Below are 18925 nucleotides of genomic sequence, written 5' to 3'. Positions count from 1 at the left end.
GTCCGGCAGGCCGGGCCCCACAAGGCCATGCCCAGGTCTCACCTTGCGGCTTCTTTCTCCCAGAACCCAGACCCCCGGCACCCCCGCGGGCTCACGCCGAGGCCAGCAAGGCCAGGGGGGCGTCCCAGACCCCTCCGGGAGAAGGCAGCCTGCAGGATGCCCGCGGGCGCGAGGCCGCTGGCCGGAGCCCGCCGTCCGGGAGCGGGGACTCCCCTGAAATGCCCCCGGAGAGCCCCCGGCTCCCAGTAGCACACGTGGGGTCGGGCCCCCCCAGGGCCCGCGTCCCAAGAGCCCCAAAGTCTGCGGGAAGTTCCCCGGTGGGGGGCGTTTCGGGGCTCCCCGCGGCCGCCGCCCGCGCCGCCGCGGGGTCCCCGGGGTGGCGGCGGGCCCCGGGGCGGCCGCCCGAGCGCGGGCCCAGGGGCGCCCCCGGGCCGCGCGGGCGGGAACGCGCCGCGGCCGCCTGCTCCTCCCCAGCTCCCGCCCGCAGCGGCGGCGCTTCCCGGCGCGGAGCGGCTTTAAAAGGCGGCACCCCACCCCCCGGCGCATTCGCCGCTCGGGCGCCGCGCGAGCCTCCGCTGCCATGCCTCCGCGCGCGCCGCCCGCGCCCGGGCCCCGGCCGCCCCGCATCGCCGCCGCCGCGGACGCGGGGGGTGCCGGCGGGCCCGGGCTCCGGCCGCTCGCGCCGCGCGCCTGGCGCTGGCTGCTGCTGCTCGCGCTGCCCGCCGCCTGCTCCGCGCCGCCGCCGCGCCCCGTCTACACCAACCACTGGGCAGTGCAAGTGCGGGGGGCCCGGCCGCGGCGGACCGCGTGGCCGCGGCGCACGGCTACCTCAACTTGGGCCAGGTGAGTGCGGCCGGCCCCGCGCGCCCAAACTTTCCCCGCCGCGGGCGGGCGCGGCGCGAGGGGGCGCCTCCACCGGCCGGCGCGGGGGCTGGGGGCCCCGGGCGCGCGGGCGCGGGGTGGCGGGGGCGCCCGGCGGGGAGGCGCCCGGGAGCGCGGCGCGCCGGACGCTTGGGGCGCTCGGAGGGGAGCCCCAGGGGGCCCCCGCGGGCCGGGCGCGCACCGGGGCGGCTGCCCGAGCGGGGTGGCCGGGCGCTGGCGCTGGCGCTCCGAAGTGGGGCCCCGCGCGGACACCTGCCCGGCGGGGCGCCGCGTCCCGTGGGGCGCTGTCCTCAGTGCCCACCCGGCGCCCTCCGACCTCTCGGCCCCGACTCTCCCCTTCGATGGGCGCGCGGCGCGGGGCCCCGGACCCTGAGCTTGTGCCCGGGCGCCGGGCGGCTCGTTGGGGGACGCGCGTGGGGCCCGGCGTTTGGGGATCCTAGCTCTGTCGGCGGCCGCGACTCGCGCGGGGAGGGCTGCGGGGCGGCTGCGCTCCCGCGGCTTTGCCCCAGACTCCGACCCCGAGGCGCTCCCGGGGCTGGAGGTGCTGGGGCTGGAGGTGCTGGGGCTGCTCCGCCCGCCCCTCCAGCCCCCCAAGGGACGCAGGAGGTTGCTTTGTTTCCGAGCTTCTGCCGCGGTTTAGGTCGCCAAGCGGCCCTCTGCTCTGCGCGTGCTGGTGGATACCAGTGGTGTGACCTTGGACAAGTCACTTCTCCCTGTGATATTCACCTGTAGGGCCGGGGACCGTGTGTTCTGCGCGCGCCTGTGGGATGATTCAGTGCTGTGGCAGCAAAGCACAGGCGGGGAGGGGTGGGGGCTGGTGACCCTGGCCAGAACCTGGAGACCTCTGGTGGCCTCAGATGTCACTTGTACTGTCAGCGAGCAAGAGAGGACAGCCCTAGGCTGGAAAGGGCAGAACTCCAAGGGACCTCCAAGGCAGGTCTCAGTTTCCTGCCCCAACCCTGTGGAGTGGCTTCTGGGGGTAGAGGTGTGGGTGGGAGTGTGGGGTCCAGGCTGATGAGGCTGACCCTGATTTACAGCCAGCGGAGCAGGCTCAGCAGGCTGAAATGAGTGGTCCCACCAGGGCCCTCTTGGTCCACTTAACAAATCTCCTACAAACTACACTTTTAGAGGATCCAGTGAAGTGACAGGGAAGTGCAGACTCATAACTCAAACCCTAGTGCCAGGCAGTGTTAAATTTAGTTTCATCATTACCCATGACAGGAGCCAGCAAAGTGTGGTACGGCCCTAATATAAATGCCATTTTGTCTGCATCCGGAGTCCAACTCAGATGCCAATAACGTGAAATGTGTGGCCTTCCGGAAAAGTAGATTCTGCCATTGGAACTGCACCTCACCAGGCGGGCCAGGGTGTGTGGAAGGATGCTGTCGTATCTTTCGGACATAGATATTTTAGCCACGCAAGTCTCTTCAAACATCTTGTGATTTAATATTTGCCTTTGGGGAGCACTGACTTGCTTCTGTCTGTAGTTGCTAAATCTGCCTGGCTGATGGTCCAGACTGAGGACCGTGTTCCTGAGGGTTCCATCCCCATTCATTGCTTCTCGTGTTTTCCCAGGGCCCCCGGCTTCTGCCACACTTCAGTGCTTTGCCCAGGTGGCCCAGTGATTTGTCTTTAGCTAAAAGTGACTTTTAAACTGCACGGTCAATTACAAAGCACCTGGGTTTCTAGCTCCTATAATTAAAAGAACAGAGGGGAGCAGAGGTTGAACTGTGAGCTCCCAGGGCACTGCAGGAGAGAGGGATAGGATAGACGCCCCCTGACATTTCCTGTCCCTGGGAGTCAAAAATGTCAGATCTTTGAGAGCGTTCTGTCAGACTCACCGAGCTGTGTCTTGCACGCAGTCAGCAGTCTTCATTTTGCATGGGGGAGAGAAGTTCCTTCTGGCCTGCACCCCCTCCATCTGGGACATCTGGGGAGTCAGTCTCTCAGGTCTCCCCAGCTCTGTACAGTGCAGCCATGGCTGACTCCACACAGCCTGGTCACTAGCTTGGTAGGCCTGGTGCTGGGGCGACATTGCGGAAGCTTTCACAGACTGAGGGATCAGTTGGGGATAGGAGCTGTCTCAGAGGGGGGCCTGTCTGTATGACTCAAGAGGGGCCTGGTACTCTATCCCCAAACCAGCTTTTCGCCCCCACCTCCTCCAGCGCCCTGCTAATGTGGAAAAGGCCTGGAGCATTCCAACTTCTACTCAATAAGAACTCTTTAAAAATCTTATTTGCTTTTTTCCGCCAGGAGAATTTGTGACTCATAAATAAGATGTAGATATTATTAGCTTTGATTTATGGATGAGTAAACTGAGGTGCAGCAAGGGATGGAAGCTGTCGGTGTCCACACAGTATGTGTGTGTCACCTCTGACAATGAGACTCCCTGCTCTTTGTCTCCTTCTGCCTCCTCTGGTCTAAGGGATCCTTTGTGTGAGACTCTCCCCAAGCCCTTAAAGAGCAATTAGAGGTAGGCTTGGTACCTGCCCTGACTCACTGCCCTAGGTCTTTGCAATGCTCCAGCTTCTGGCTTGATTGTTTTACTTTCTTTCATATAACCTATAACCTGATTCTGTTTCTTTTACGTGGTGTGAGGTCATTTAGACCAGTGGTTATCCCTTTTCTTGAATCATGGATCCCTTTCAGAGTTGGCTACAGACTCTGGATCCTTGCCACTGAAGAATATGCATTTCCAGGAACGAGACAAAATAGTCTCTTTTTGGCCCCTCTTTTCATTCATCATTGCACTGCAGCCTCCAGATAAAGCCACACCATTAAAAAAAAAAAAAGAAAAACTTTTTGGAAGAGTCAAATGTCACTATTGACAGATAAGATGACTAATTTGCATGAATAATCCAAGAGAATCTAGAGGCTATAATAATTAATAAAAGAGTTAAGTTGGGTTGCTTGACCCACAATAGGTACCAATATATCAGCAACATTCAGAAGACAGACAAAATTGTAATTCAGTCTGGCATAAAAGCTATTAGGTATTAGAAATAAATATAAAAAATGTGAGATGTTCAGGGAGAAAATTACAAAATATTTGAAAGAAGTGTTGAAAAAAGAAGGTTTGACTGATGAAGAGATACATTCATGGATGGGAAGGTTGATTATCACAGGTTCCCCCAAATTCATCTGCCAGTTCAGTGCAATCTAGTTGAGGTGCCAGCAGGACTTTTTTTATGGAATGTGATATCACACAAGTGAATTTTAAATTTCCTATCAAGAGTAAGATCCCAGGATACCTGGGATGACTCTGAAAAGGAAGAACAGGAGGGAATGTGTGCTGGCAGAGAGAAAATCTTAGCATACGCGTGGGTGATACCAACATCTGACATTGATCCAATGAAGGTTCCACCCATCGTGGAGTCAACTCAAACCCAGGCTTAGATGGGAACTTGCATGTGTGAGCAGAAGAGTTACAAATGGCCAGGGAAGGATGGAGGATGCAATAAAAGGTGCTGAAAGAAGAGACTTTCCTGTTGGGAAAAAGGTCAGCTCCCATGTCACACGCACAACTGTTCATCCCAGAGAGGCTCAAAGACCAGAATGGAAATGACACTTCTAGAATTAACAATAGTGGAATGCCTATGCTGTAGGGAGAGGAAAGGACTTCTTAAACAAGCTACAAAAAGACCAGTTTAAACAGGTAGAGACATGGGCCTCCCTGGTGGTGCAAGGGGTTAGATGCAGCACTATGAAGCTACCTGCAGCCTCTGCAACACAAGTTCGATCCCTGATTGGCCAGAGAGCTACTCACATTGCAGAGCAGACCTCTCCTGACTTGCCCGCTGCTCCCCTCAGCAGTGTATTTCGGTCCTTCTGCCTGTTCTGTTCCCTGCTCTGTCTCTGGTGAATCCTCTCACCACCCGGCATCTCTGGCCTGTTTACCAGAGGTGTATTTATTTATTTATTTATGAATAAATAAATCTTTAAAATTAAAAAAAAAAAAATAAACAGGTAGGGCCTCCCTGATGGCGCAGGGGTTAAGACACAACCTATGAAGCAATCTGTAGCCACTACAGCATGAGTTCGATTCCCGGCCGGCCAGGGAGAAACCCACATGGCGCAGCAGACCTCTCCTGACTCGCCCATTGCTCCCCTCAGCAGTGTATTTCAGTCAGTCTGCCTGTTCTGCTCCCCACTCTGTCTCTGGTGAATCCTCTTACCACCCGGCATCTCTGGCCTATTTACCCCAGAGGTATATTTATTTATTTATTTATGAATAAATGAATCTTTAAAAAAATTAAAAAAAAAATAAACAGGTAGGGCCTCCCTGGTGGCGCAAGGGTTAAGACGCAACCTATGATATCTGCTGACACTGCAGCATGAGTTCGATTCCCGGCCAGCCAGGGAGAAACCCACATGGCGGGACAGACTTCTCCTCTCCTCGCCCACTGCTCCCCTCAGCAGTGTACTTCGGTCAATCTGCCTGTTCTGTTCCCTACTCCCTCTCTGGTGAAACCTCTCACCCCCCACATCTCTGGCCTGCACCCCAGTTCTTGTATAAAAATAAATAAATCTTTAAACAAATTAAAAAATAAACAGAGATTAAAGATTAATGTGTTAAAGTAAAAGTTCTGTATAACAAAGGCCCGCCACAGGATTAAAAGGCAAGTAACAGACTAGGAAAAGCATTTATAACATGTAACAAACAGATTAGTGCACAGGTTACTGCATTTATCAATAAGGAAAAGATCAAGATAAGGCAGAAATATGGGGACGTGTACGAATGGGGGATTCGACAAAGAGGAAATCCAAATGGCCAGTGAGCACGAGGAAGGATAGCATCCCTAGCAGTTATGGGGCAGGGCCACTCAGGCAATCTGCAGGTGCCATTTCACACCTATCAGGTTGGCCCCCGTGGACAACGGTGGGTTAGTATCATAATCCGCCAGGATGTAAAGCAGTGAGGACTTTCAGCTGCCTGTGGTGGAAGTGGCAGTGGGGTTAACTACTCTGAAGATCAATTTGACAGTTCATGGTGAGGTTGAATTGCATCAGCAAATTCACATCTAGACTTCTAATGGAAACTCTTGCACAAGTGCACAAGGAATGTCCACAAGGCATTTTTCAAATGAAGGGAAACACACCCTAAGTATCCATCAATAGAAGAATGCAGAAATTAAGTGTCACGCCATGGAATACTATACAGTCGTGAGAAAGGATTAACCAATTAAGTATCTATATCTATAGATCTCAAAAATAATGTTGAGTGAAAGAGACAAGTTGCAGATGTAGACTATGATGGTGTTTATGTAACATTAAGCAATTCTGTATTATTGATAAATGCTTGCACATCTAGTAAAAAGAAAAAAACATGGGCTGAAAGGATCCCATCAAATTCTACTTATATATCCTCTTTGAAAAGGGAGGGAGGGGAACAAAATGGAGGCGTGGAATTTTAAACTTTATCGACAGTGTTCTAATTCATAATATACTTACATAGGTACATGCCTAAAATTCTTAAAGCATTTCACACTTTTCTTTCTTCGTATCAGAATATATATTATAATGTATACCTGTGTACAGGCATGTATGTGTACATGTGTAAGTACATGTGCATATATGCCTGTGTACACATATGTACACATATACCTATACCTATACCTATACACATATACACATGAACTCTTAAAAGCGGGGTCCCTCCCTGGTGGTGCAAGGGTTTAAGATGTAGCACTATGAAGCTATCCATAGCCATTGAAGCACGAGTTTGATCTCCGGCCAGGCTGCTGACCCACATGGCGCAGCAGACCTCTCGTCTCACCCACTGTTCCCCTCAGCAGTGTATTTCAGTCAGTCTACCTGTTATGCTCCCCACTCTATCTCTGATGAATCCTCTCACCCTCCAACACCTCTGGCCTGTACCCCAGTTCTTGTATGCATAATTAAATCTTTAAAAAAATAAAAGGGTAGAGGGATAAAAAAAAATTCACATCATATACACATCACTGTGTTCCAGACCACCTGAAGCACATCTTTGGTCCTACAGGTGTCTTGGGCCCAGGGCAAGAAGCCCAGCCTTAGACCTCTTAGACTGGGCTAAGCCATGTCAAGAAATGGTGACCTAGAGAAACGGAATCCTTGCTGCTGACCGCATGCCTGCATGGACAGAGATGGACTCAGAGCCTAGGACCTTGTCTTCTCCCTCAGCCAGACTTTTCCTTGGCATCATCTGGTGGTGGAGGTGGTCTTGGTGCTAACCTAAGGACCTTTGACAATAACCCAGCCTATATTATTGTCACCTGTGACATTGGTGACTCCCAGAAAATGCAAATGGTTTATGTGAAAAGGACAACAACAAGATCTTCTCACAAACTGATCGCAGCAACCCTGTGTCTGCAGCTCCTGGAGTGATAATTTATCTCAGGGGTGGCTCTTAGGCACTATCCCTTCCTTACCTTTTTGTCTTGCCTGGGGTATTGAGCTAATTTGTTGGTTCTGAGTCTGAACATAAAAAGGCAGGCTGGCTGCCAGAGCCCAAAAAGATCTAAGAGCCTTAAATGATTTTGAACTTGCTTTAAATAGTTTTACTTAGAATAGAATAGCTACTGCGCTTGACATACCTGGCCCCAAATTCAGGTGGGCCTGCAAAATTTACTTGTCAGCGGAGGGAAATTGTCACGCTGTAGACAGCTTGTTCTTGCAACAAGAAACCGGCTGGAGTTTAAGCAGATGGTAAATAATGGGCCAGAACTTGTTCCAACTAGGGTGTCAGGGGCTTGGGGAGGACAAGAGGGAAGCCTAGAATAGCAGTCACCTGTGACCTAGTTCCCTGGTATTGATTGTTGGTAAGAGACTGTTGCTTTTACCCTCTGAGCCAAGAGGCATGCGCACACACGGCCAGCCTGGGGGAGGGGAGAGGGTGAGGTCTGTGTGTGTGCTGGGGGGAACAGACAAGATTGGGGCTGAAGCTTGTAGCAGACCGTCCCATTTGATTGACATCTCAATTCAGATGGAAACAGATTTTTAGCAGACAGGGTTTTATTGGCATGGACTACCTTCCTCAGTCATTGGGATCTGTGTGGCTGCACCACAGTGCTTGGAACCAGGAAAACTCTGGAAGGCTGTGCCCAAAGGGAGCTCAGAATCAGGGCAGAGTGGATATCTCAGCTCCCTGGGCCATTGGAAGGGCTTGAATTTCTCTGGTAGAAAAGTGCAAATCAGAGACACGGAGCTGTTGATGGGGCAGGAAAGCCTGAAGACAAGGCTGGATGCCCCTGCCCAGCCCTGGGCTTTTGGTGGCAACAGGGGTAACTGTTCATATACCCGACTTGCTTGGGCCTCTGAGCCTCTGCACAGATTTTGCCTCTAAAAAGCTGTTCCTTTGACCTTCCAGTCCGAGCCAGGTGACTGACACATCTCCCCTTCTTTCTCTGATCGCCCTGCCCTCAAGGGGCTGCTGAGTTGTTCAGTTCCCTGACTTGCAGACTGGTGTGGTGCTGGCCCTGACCACAGCCCTGAAGGTGCTTGTCCCCAGGGAGCGCTTCTCCAGTGGGTGCTCTTGCTCGCTCTGGGACCTTGCACCAACCCTGCAGGGCACTCGCCAGGCTGTTTAGCTGTGGGGAGACCTCAGTTCCAGTTAAGTTTGACTTGCTGCAGATCGCAAACGACTGACAGGCCAGGGCTGAAGCCCACACCCTCCAATTCACCTTCCGCTGTCACCACCTTTGGCAGATGAACCTCTTCCCGGCTTCTCAGCCATCAGGCCAGCAGAGGAAGCTTTCCTGTGGCTGTGGCTGACACAAGTGTCTCCGTGGACCACGCTGACCGCTGTCTGTCCTTCCTCCGCCTGGCTCGTGTGCACACACGGCGCTCATAGTGCTTCTTCTGTCCAGAATAGTCTGTGTGGCTCCTTCTCATCAGCTTTGAAGCTTCATTCCCTCCCTTTTGGAGTGGGACAACCCTTTCCGGTCCTCCTGGGATGCCACTCTTAGTGGCTTAAGCTGCTCATTATTACCTGAACTAACCATCCTTTGCTGCAGGTCTCCTCTCTCCTGGTGCCTGTCTGCAGAAGGGACCACTGCCTACGCTGGGGCCTGAGCTAGATGCCTGGTCCCTGCCACCTCGCCCTGCTCCCATCCTACCTATACCAACGCCATCTTGTCAGCCTCCTGCAGGGCTCCCAGCTGCTCCTGCTTCTTCCCTGCCATGCCCAGCGCAGGTGTCTGTCACCTCTCACCTGCCCACCCTGCTGCAGGCCCTCCTGCTGCCACCTGGCTGCCTCTGAGCTGGCCCCAGTCTATTTCTAATGAAGCCCTTCCTTCCTGCTCTAGCTTCCTTAGGATTCCTTATGCCATGCTCTCAATCTAGAATGGTGCTCCCTACTCCCTATCCCCCTGGTTAGGTCCTTTTCCTTCCTGGCCTCCCACAGGCCTGCTTGGATGTCCACAGCCCAGCTGACATGCCCGTCTTCTATGTTCCTCGTGCCAGTCACCCTGACTTGGCCTGTTGGCTTGTTCATTTCTGCTCATCCATCGGGCTTTCTGTCGTGCCGTCCACTGTTGCTCCTGGGTGCTCTCTAAGATCAGTTCCAACTCTGCCTCTTCTCTGTGGCCAAGAAGCCACACCAGGAGCCTCATTTGCTCAAGTGTGGTGTGTGTGCTCACTATTGGGTGCTGACCCTCTGAGGTAGGAAGCTGTGGCCCCAGCCACAAGCAGAGGGAAGGGTATGAGCATTTGTGAATAGTGTGTGAGCAGACCCCGGGCTTCTACATTTCAATGTCAGTTGACTGAACCATCTCCACCCACACTTTTTATCTTAATCCTGTGCTTTTGGGAGTCACTTTTGGTAGGCGAGCCCCTCCCAGATTTGTGCTGATGCATAGAAGACCTTTCCTGTGATCCTCTGGTTTGCCTCCAGGTCAGCTCAGCTGCACCCAGCATGGTGCTGCAACACCCACCATAGATGCTTCAGACCCCAGGTCTTCCTGATGTCCTTGTGCCCCTGCTCGTGGAGGCCTATGAAGACCTGGCAGCAGGCACAAGGCCTTCCGTCCAGTGCCGCGCAGAACTGGGATGAATAGCCGTCAGTTGTCGGGAGGGAGCCTTAAGATCCTTGGGATGGGATCAGCAGCTCAGGTTCCCATGGTAACCAGCCCATCAATGCCCTCAGTGTCAAGACAGTGGCACCGCCAAGAGGAAGAAACAGTTTCATTGTCTCCCCCTTGGCTGCTGGGGTGCCAACCAGCCGTGCTCGCAGGGCCAGGCATCAGGCCCCGCCCGGTTGCACACGGACCCACTCGCTGGATTGGGCCAGAAAGCCGCCGTCAACTCCAGTCTCCTAAGCCTCCTTGGGGGCCTTTTGGATTTCTGCCACCAGCCCACATCAGTCACTTTCAGAGTCCTTGGTGGATGAGTCAGTGGGAATAGATGGTCCAACTGGATCAGACTTTCGAAGCTCTGAGTGATGAGCCAGACTGCATTTGCCATCAGGGAGGATAAATCCATGTTCAATATCACAGTTGGGTTTTGGAAAGGGACCTCTGTTTCTAGACCTTTCCCCTTAAGCTTCAAAGCCTGGTTCTGACAGCTCTCAGAGGTCATCCGTGTTCATTCAGCCAGAACCACCCTGTGATCTTTCTCAGAGCCCCCCTGGGCGGACAGGCCGGGAAGTCCCCTTGTCAGATGGGGGCCGTATCTCTGTCTTCCTCGCTGCTTAGGCAAGGCCTGCAGTTTCCTGTGGCTTGGAGGCCGGAAGCCCACTCCCCTGCCCACCCTTACTCATTCCTGGTCCTCCAAGGTGGGAACCAGGCCATCACTCTGGATTTCCCTCCTTCCCTCATGTCCACATACCCCAGGCCCCAGCCCTGCACTGTCTGCTTCCTGTCTCTCTTTGAAGCCCATTGCTCCCACTCTTGGTAATGCCTGATTACTGCCGCCCCTCCAGGCTGTTTCTCACAGTGCCAACCAGACAGTGCTGCAGAACCTTGAGCCTCATGCTGTCCCTGCCTTGCTCTCAATCTGCAGAGGCGTGAACTGTCTCTCTCCTCCTCAAACTGGAACCCCTCACTTTTGCCAAGTGCTCTAGTCATGCCTGACCTTTGCCATTCTGGGGACTCTCCGTAGGCCTAGTCTTCCTTCCACATCTGCTCTCTGTCTGTCTTAACACGGGCCCATTCCCCACATGGTCTACCTGGAGAACCTTCAGGACCAGCTCATGTGGTGTTTCCTGATGCCTGCTGGGAGGACTGAGTACTGTGCTTGTAGGACTCCAGGTATTTGTCTCCTCACTCGACCCCAGATCTATGGTCAGTGTCTTTTTTTTCATTTTCATTTCCTGGCCCCAAGTTCCTGGCACCCCTGCTCATCCCCCCGTCCCGCTCACTGACCCCCACACCACCTCCCAGATGCATCTCTGACTGTGTTTCATGAAAAGAGGTGACCCAGTGACCAGGTTCCAGAACCGCCACTGTGACTATCACCAGCCAGCTCCTGCACTGTCCTTCCTGTTCCAGCACGGTTCTCCTTGTCACCCCAGATGCCTCGCTGTGCCCCAGTCCACAGATGAGAAAATGGGGACTTGCGGGCTGAGTGACTCACTTTAGTGCTGGAACAGGCTCAGCCAGGGCCGACCCCAGGGCCCACCTTGGGAAGCTGCAGAGAGCAGGTGGCAACCGAGCTGGCTTGGAGCTTGTGTTGAGCTAACTGCAGAGGGGCGCAGGCCAAGCAGCTGGAGGGCGAGACAGAAGGGGTGCCCTGGGAAGGTATCTGGGTAGTCCCAGCGTCAGGGTGGAGTGAGGACTCTGCCCTGGGTGATTCTGCCCTGGGGCCCTCCCTTCTTATCAGGCCGGTGCTTGGGCCTTAGCTTCCAAGGCTTCTCTGCAGGGATGAAAGCCACCCAGAGCAGTCCTGTCTCTGGAGCGTCCCATGGACACCCCGCTCCCCAACCTACCAGAGCCCTGTGTGCATCCCACTCTGGGGAGGGAAGAGAAACTGTCGCAGCAAACATCCATCTAGAAGGCAGAACCCCAGAAGAGAAAAGGGATTTAATGAGGACCCCAGGTTGCAGAAATGGGTGCAACCTACTCATTAAATTATGTCACTACTTAGTTTTTCTTGGAATGGTTTTTTAAAAAGGCCCCAAATGGAGCCGCTCATGCCAACCCCACCAAGACTTCACACTTATCCTCACTGCACTTCAGCCTCTCCCCAAAAGTAGAAATTTAAACCAGTCAATCTGGGGTTTCCGGGTCAGCACGAGTGAGTCATCTGCATGGCGAGCCCTCTTATTTTCTCCCCAAGGAAGGTGACTTTGCCTGACATGATCTTTCTTTTCTTTGGCCAGTAACTTTGTCCCACCCTCCTTCTGGCCCTAAAGACCTTCTGTTTTTATGCAGCTCTTTCCCCCTTGCTGGCTGGGATGCTGCCTGATTCGTGAATCATTTAATAAAGCTAGTTAGATCTTTAAAATGAACTGAGTTGGATTTTTATTTAATAGTTTACTACAAAAGGACTACATGTATTGAGAAAAATTTGGAAAACTTGGAAAAGAACAAGGAAAAACCCAAAAAAAGAAGCCATAATCTCACCACCCAGTGATAGCCACTGACATTTTGGGCCATGTTCTTGAAGGTTTTTAGGGCCTCCCCGGTGGCGCAGTGGTTGAGTGCTGGGCTGCGAAGCTGCCCACGGCCTCTGCAGCGCCGGTTCGGTCCCCGGCTGCTCCCTGGCCACCGGAGGAGGGTCCCGCATGGCGCGCAGACCTCTCCTGCCGCCCGCTGCTCCCTTCAGCAGTGTGTTTCGTCAGTCTGCCTGTTCTGCTTCCCGCTCTGGCTCTGGTGAATTCTCTCACCCTCCCGCGCTTCTGACTGTACCCAGTGCCTGTATAAATAAATAAATAAATAAATCTTAAAAAAAAAAAAAAAAACAAAACAAAAAACCTCTGTGTGTGTGTGTGTGTGTGTGTGAGAGAGAGAGAGAGAGAGACAGACAGACAGACAGACAGACTGAGACAGAAACAGAGACAGAGAGACAGATACACACACACACACACACACTCATGTGCAGTATCTCCCCTTATCCTTGGGGTATATGTTCCAAGATCCCCAGTGTGTGCCTAGGACTGGGGATCATACCAAACCCAAGAGAACTGATAGACTATGTTTTCTCCTACCCATGCAGTGCTATGATAAGATTTAATTTACAAATTAGGCCCAGCAAGACAGATGGTAACAAAAAAAACTATAACAATATTCTGTGAGATAAAAGTTACGTGAAGATGGTCTCTCTCCAAATGTGTTACTAAATATTTTTACACTGTGGTTGACCAAAGGAAACCACGTGTAGAAGGGGGACTGCTGTATATTTGAGTGTGTGTATGTATATTTATTCCTATGGATATGTGAATATGTTTAGGCACACACACTCACCTATACAGGAATATCTTACACAAATAAGATTGTACCATTTTGCAACTTGTGCCTTCCAAGTCTAAAACGAATCTATGGTGTATTTTGTAAGAGCTGCTCAGCCCGTCTTTGAGTGGCTCGCCCATAACTTACTCTTTCCTTGACATTTAGGTCAGTGGAGACTTCATAGTTTCTTGGGGAGGTGGTGCTTGCTGCAGCTGGTCTGGAGTGTCAGCACTATGCAGGGAGCTGAGGGGCCCCAGCACCCCCTCACTGACCCCAGCACCTCCCCATCCTGCATCACTGACAGGATGCAGAGGGGCGAGGACTTGATACCATTGCCTTAGAAGGCTTTTATTGGGCATTTTCATTATTTTATGAAATTATATGCATATTCTATATTCTCCCATTTTAAGGAATTCAAACAGTGCAAATGTATTAAAAGAACAATCTCAATCTCCTTCCGCCCTTGTCCCATCTCCCATTCATTCCTCCCTCAGATGCCACCACTATTTACATGTTAGTATATGTGTGTCCCTTTCCAGACATATGTATTCACATGTATACAGAGAGAGCTGGGGTTATTGTTTCCATGAAAGGAATCCTGCTAAACATGTTCTCAGCTGTGTGGATGTGCCATATTCAGTGACATCACTTACTTGTTAGTGTTCATGTGATTCCCTCCCACTCTCCTTTCTACTAGAAACAGCCTTTCAGTGATCATCTTTATTCATGCCTCTTGTACATGTACAAGAATTTCTGTGAGCTCTATCATAGCAAAAACAAATGATAGTTACAGTAATAAATAACTATCACAAACCCCCTACCTGCCCCTATGATTTACCAGGTAATTTTCCGAGTACTTCCCTTGTATTGATGCATTTAATCTTCTTAGAAATGCTGCAAGGTAGATGCTGTTATTATCCCCAGTTTATAGAAGAGGAAAGCAAGGCACAGAGAGGTTAAGTAACTTATCTGTGGTTACACAGCTTCTAAGTGCCAGAGCCTAGGTTTGAGCTCACACAGTCAGGCTTCAGAGACTGGGAAACTGTGAAGCAAAGCACACACACATATTAAGTTGTGTTCAGCACAGGCAGGTGGCTCACCAGGCAGGCGGGACCATTTGACACCGCGCCCCCCAGAAATGTGTGAGAGGACCCTCACTAATCGTGAGTGGAAATTATCCATTGCCAATTCTTACAGGGGAAAATGAGATCTGGTATCAGTTTTAATTTGCTTTGTTCCCAGTTACTATTAAAGTGAAACACCTCTTCATAAAGTTATTAGTCATTTAATTCTTCTCTGAATTGCTTATTTATCGTCTTCGCCTATTTTCAATTGGGTTGTTTTTCTATTATCATAATGATTAGTAGGCACTGTCTGTATGGATATTAATCTCTGTGTGTATATATATTGTAGATCTTCCTCCTGCCTGTTAACTTTTCTTTGAATATCATGTAGAGGGTTGTTTGAAGTCAAATCTGCAGTTATATTTGTTTGTAGGCTGTGGGATCATCAGTTGGTGTCACTGCAAAAGGAAAAGGCAGGGTCCTTGCCCACAACAGACCAGACCTTAAGTAACTATTGCAAGGGGAATAGTGAAAGGAATCTTGAGATAGAATCCAAATGCTTTAGGATTACAGTAGAGAGTGAGGCTGACGTTCCCCTGGGAAGTTTGGGGAGGCTTTGAGGCCAGTGGTATTTGGACCAGACCTTGAAGAGTCCCCAAGATTTTCCTGGAGGAAGAAGGAGACTCTTCCTCTTGAATATCTTGACTGTGCATCAATCTGTATGTCATCAGGAAAACAACTTACCTTGGGTGGCTCAGGAAGAGACTCCCCCAAAAAGACTACTAGCAGGAGAATAAGCAGGGACAAGGGAACCAAATAGGGGTGTCAAGACACTGGGTCCCAGCAGGCTTGGAATGAAAGATCAGAGGGCAAAAATGGAGTGAGCAGAGCCCCACGGGAGCTGGCACTTCCCACTGACCTAGCCCTTGGGAGGTGTGGCCCAGGTGGTGTCTGGAGGGGCTCAGGGGATGCACTGGAAAAGTAACCAGTGCACTGAGGATGAGGAGAGAGAGGAGTGTTCTCGGCGTGCAAGCAACTCAGTGAGCACCCTGATGTCATGGGAAGCCAGAGGAATTCCTGTGCTGCTGCTTTGATTCAGTAAGTATTTATGGGGTGCTGATGGGCAGCCTGGCACTGTGTGAGGTGCTGAGTAGCAAAGATGCTGCAAGCTGGCATTGCACCCAGGGACGGGGCCTCGGCGCCCGTTTTAGCTTCTGCATGTCCTCTCCAAGAGGCACAGCAGCGCCTGTGTGGTTTTGTCCCTGTTGGGCCCCACGAACCTGGATCTGTGCCCCCTTGTCCCAGTCGGAGTTTATTTAGGTGTGTCTGTCTGAGGATGGATTTTTAACGAGGAAAAGTAGGTTCATTCTGGCCACCTCTGCACTCAGTCTCATGGACATCTTGATCTTCAGCTGATTTTTTAAAACTTTAAACAAACAAAAACTCCTATTTGTGTTCCTTTTGATAAAGCCTAATTTCTGTTAAAAAAAAACCCCCAAAAAACAGGGCCTCCTTGGTGGCGCAAGGGGTTAAGCACCGCACTATGAAGCAATCCGCACAGCCTCTGCAATGCAAGTTTGATCCCCGGCCGGCCAGGGAGCTACCCACATGGTGCGGCAGACCTCTCCTGACTTGCCCGCTGCTCCCCTCAGCAGTGTATTTCAGTCCATCTGCCTGTTCTGTTCCCCACTCTGTCTCTGGTGAATCCTCTCACCCCCTGATCTCTGGCCTGTGCCCCAGCTCTTGTATGCATAAATAAATAAATCTTAAAAAAAAAACAAAAACCAAAAAACAGAAGAGAAGAAACGGAACCTTATTTCTATCCTGCCGACCATCAAAGTCACCGCTCACGACCGAGCTCATTAAGTCTTCTTGCGCACGCCTCCTAATTTCCCATTTGCAGGAATATGATACCATTAGCCACCAACAAGAAGTGGGATTTGTTTCAGTAGCTTAAACAAGTTTATGTAGCACGACTTTGCCGACTCGTGACCCTCACTGCCCTTCATTTTAGCACAAGATGCAAAAGCCCATTTGTGGGATGGGATGTTTGCCGTTCCTGTCGAGTTTCATGTCTTTGTGCAAAATGAACTCGTTAGTACTTTCTAGGTTTTTCCCTTTGTTGGTTTGTTTTTTCAAGCTATGTGGTTTTCTACCTTCCTTTCATATCTGGCCACACCAGGAACATTGTAAAACCAAACTGATTCGTTCTCACACTAAAGAACCTTCAAACCCAAATGAAACCCCAGAGGTAGGTGTGAATTCACTAATTCTCGGAGACCTTCTTTAGGAGGTTCCTGTTGAGGGACCGGCACTTGCCACCCACATTATGACCCGTGTCTTTACTGCATTGCTGCTCTAAGTAAGTTTCTGAAGTCTAACCAGGACAAGCATTCCACTTTCCACTTTGATTCTTACTCACAAAGAACCCCTGGGGATGTTTCTGTTTTCTTCTTGTGTCAGAAGGTCAGTGTCTGCATAGAAAGAACTACAGACAATCCTATCTTCAAGCCAATTTGTTTTCTTGTGAAACATTGGTTTTACTTTCCAGCAATTGGTTCCTCTCCTGAGGTTAGTCACTCACGGTGCTTTGTGCTTGGTCTGTGCTGAGGGCAGTGCCAGCCTGGGCTTGCCCCCAGGCCTGGCGGCTGCTCAACCTCCCCTTTGGGTCTCTCTCTCCAGCACCTTGACCTCCTCGGGGGAGTCTTTGAATAACCAGATGCTGTCACTGAGAGAGCCTTTTCTTTGCCCGGAGCCCGGGAAGCTCGCTTGGGTGCTTGCCCCTGTGGTTCTGCCCTCGGTGGTGTGTTTTATTCGAGTCCCGCTGTCAGGCTGCATGAACTGGACGGCAGAGCTCAGGGCAGACCAGGCACTGGATAGATGGTTAGGGGTGAGGGACGAGGGCTTAGCCGGAAGGTACAGTCATCTCTCCACACCTGCCCAGTCCATTCCAAATGACGTGTCTTTGTCCTGAGGTCCTTTCCGGGTCCCCAGTCCAGCTTGATTCTGTGTCAGCTTTTTGTGGCAAAGACGACTTGCTGACTGCACTGACCAGGCTTCCCATGGCTGTGGGAGCCGTTCCCTGCTTCCCTGGCCGGATATGGGGCTTTGATGAGAGAATAAACCATAGAGTGCATCCATCCATGAGAGCACACCACCCATTGGCCTGCCCCCAGACTGGTTTCTTAGCAATCCTGGGTGTTGCCTCTATGTGACGTTATTTATTTATCTATCTATCTATCTATCTATCTATCTATCTATCTATCTATCTATCTATCTATTTATTTATTTTTGCCAGAGGATTATGGAGTTTCCTGGGTGGTTCAACTTGTTTATACAAGTTTCTTGGGCCTCCCTCGTGGCACAGGGGGTTAAGCACAGCACTGTGAAGCTATCAGCAGCCTCTGCAGCATGAGTTCGATCCCTGAACAGGGATCTGACCCACATGGCGCAGCAGGCCTCTCCTGTTTCGCCCGCTGCTCCCCTCAGCAGTATACTTCAGTGGATCTGCCTGTTTTGCTCCCCGCTCTATCTCTGGTGAATCCTCTGACCCCTGCACCTCTGGCCTGTACTTCAGTTCTTGTATGCATGAATAAATAAATCTTTAAAAAACAAAACAGTTTTAAGTTTCTTAGGTCCATCAATAGCAGAATGAATAAATATATGTGACATAGATATGCAGTGGACATTGAGGGGGAATGGACAATTGGCATGCATACCACACATTGAACCTCACATATTACGTTACAGTATAATAACACATATCATGTTATTGATGGAGTGAAAGAGGCCCTACACAAAAGAACTACGTGATTCCATTTCTAGGAAGTTTTAAAACAAGCAAAACCAATTTGGGCTGGAATAAAAACTGACCTCTAGGGGTGAGGATTGACTGGCGAATTTTTTGGGGGTAATTGCTGTGTTCTGTGTCTTGGTAACGGTTTAGTTTACACAGGTGTCCTCATTTCTCACAGCTCCACAACTGTATTATTAACATTTGCTCATTTTGCCACCTGTAAATTTTACTTCAAAAGAGGAATTCGATCAGCGAATATTGAACTCTCCATAATGATATGTCTAGAGAAGTATGTAGGGGAAGTGCACAGATACTGCGATTTACTTTAGAATGCACCAGAAGTAAGTAGATTGGCAGATGGGTAGAGGCATGAATAGATGGAGAGAAATGTGATGGAGTAATTTCAGTGATTGTGTTAATGGTAGAATCCAGGTGGTGGGTATGTGGGTGTTTGCCGTCCATTTCTTTCAGCTTTGGTATATGCTTGAAAATGTTCATAATAAAGTGTTGAGGAAAAGATTCTTAGGGTTGGGGTGGGATAGAATGGATTTCGGGAAAATTCCCTGTGGTCCTTGGGGACATAATAATCAACTTGTGTCCAGAGATAAGGATTAGAAGCCTAGGGTTTTAATGGGTTATATAACATCATCAAAGAACTTCCCATGGAATCTTGGGGGCAGGAGGCATGTTTTTGGGACGTGTCATCTGGGGTCACATTGGCATCTGGAAGGATTGCTGTGGCCCCCTGAGCCCCTAACTTGCTAGTTTTCCATGGGCAGAGTTTCAGCCCTGGGTGGAAGCATCCCAGCACATGTAAA

At 50.9% G+C, this 18925-nt stretch overlaps 1 protein-coding gene across 1 annotated transcript in view; it reads left to right on the top strand.

Moving 5' to 3' along the window:
• The first annotated feature begins 580 nt into the window (after nucleotides 1-580).
• PCSK6 (proprotein convertase subtilisin/kexin type 6) overlaps nucleotides 581-18925 on the top strand; it is a 163098-nt gene continuing 144753 nt past the window's right edge. The window contains 2 exon segments of the mRNA XM_037510085.2: nucleotides 581-779; nucleotides 782-843. Coding sequence (XP_037365982.1) covers nucleotides 581-779; nucleotides 782-843 — 261 coding nt within the window.

The sequence above is a fragment of the Talpa occidentalis genome, unplaced genomic scaffold (genome assembly GCF_014898055.3).
Source record: "Talpa occidentalis isolate TD23 unplaced genomic scaffold, MPIMG_talOcc4v2.1 talOcc4.14, whole genome shotgun sequence".
NCBI lineage: Eukaryota > Metazoa > Chordata > Mammalia > Eulipotyphla > Talpidae > Talpa > Talpa occidentalis.
The sequence above is the reverse complement of the archived record's forward strand: the minus strand, read 5'-3'. Positions and strand labels throughout refer to the sequence as shown.